General features: G+C 46.3%; 1 protein-coding gene across 1 annotated transcript; it reads left to right on the top strand.

Moving 5' to 3' along the window:
* Positions 1-23: 23 nt before the first annotated feature.
* On the top strand, positions 24-487 carry LOC103399689 (dynein heavy chain 7, axonemal-like; the record flags this gene model as incomplete). Its single annotated transcript, XM_008338338.2, has 2 exons — positions 24-215; positions 295-487. Coding segments are annotated over exons 1-2 (252 nt in total), but the record flags the coding sequence as incomplete, so codon positions are not given.
* Between the last annotated feature and the right edge of the window lie 29 nt (positions 488-516).

The following is a 516-nucleotide window of genomic DNA, read 5'->3' as shown; positions in this document are numbered from 1 at the left end:
TTTTCTTTTTTTTTTACACTAGGTGGCGTTGATTGCATCAAACTGGGAGAGAGTGTGATAGAATACTCCGGTGATTTCCGTTTTTACATTACCACTAAACTCAGAAACCCTCACTACCTGCCAGAACTGGCCACCAAAGTCTCCCTGTTGAATTTCATGATCACCCCCGAGGGCTTGGAGGACCAGCTGCTGGGGATCGTGGTCGCAAAGGAGAGGTGAATGTTCACTAAACTTTTCTTTGACGTACAACGTTTGCCTTCACTAAGTTGCTGCCTCGACATTTTCTGTCTACAGACCAGAGCTGGAGGAGGAGAGAAACGCACTGATCCTTCAGTCAGCTGACAACAAAAGGCAGCTGAAGGAAATTGAGGATAAGATCTTGGAGACGCTGCAGTCGTCAGAGGGAAATATCCTGGAGGATGAGAGCGCCATCCAGATTCTAGACTCTGCCAAAATCATGTCCAATGAGATCAGTAAAAAGCAACAGGTACGGACTCCGTGGAAAACCAGAAAAAA

Source organism: Cynoglossus semilaevis, unplaced genomic scaffold, assembly GCF_000523025.1.
Source record: "Cynoglossus semilaevis isolate Cse_v1.0 unplaced genomic scaffold, Cse_v1.0 C18834637, whole genome shotgun sequence".
Taxonomy (NCBI): Eukaryota; Metazoa; Chordata; class Actinopteri; order Pleuronectiformes; family Cynoglossidae; genus Cynoglossus; species Cynoglossus semilaevis.
The sequence above is the reverse complement of the archived record's forward strand: the minus strand, read 5'-3'. Positions and strand labels throughout refer to the sequence as shown.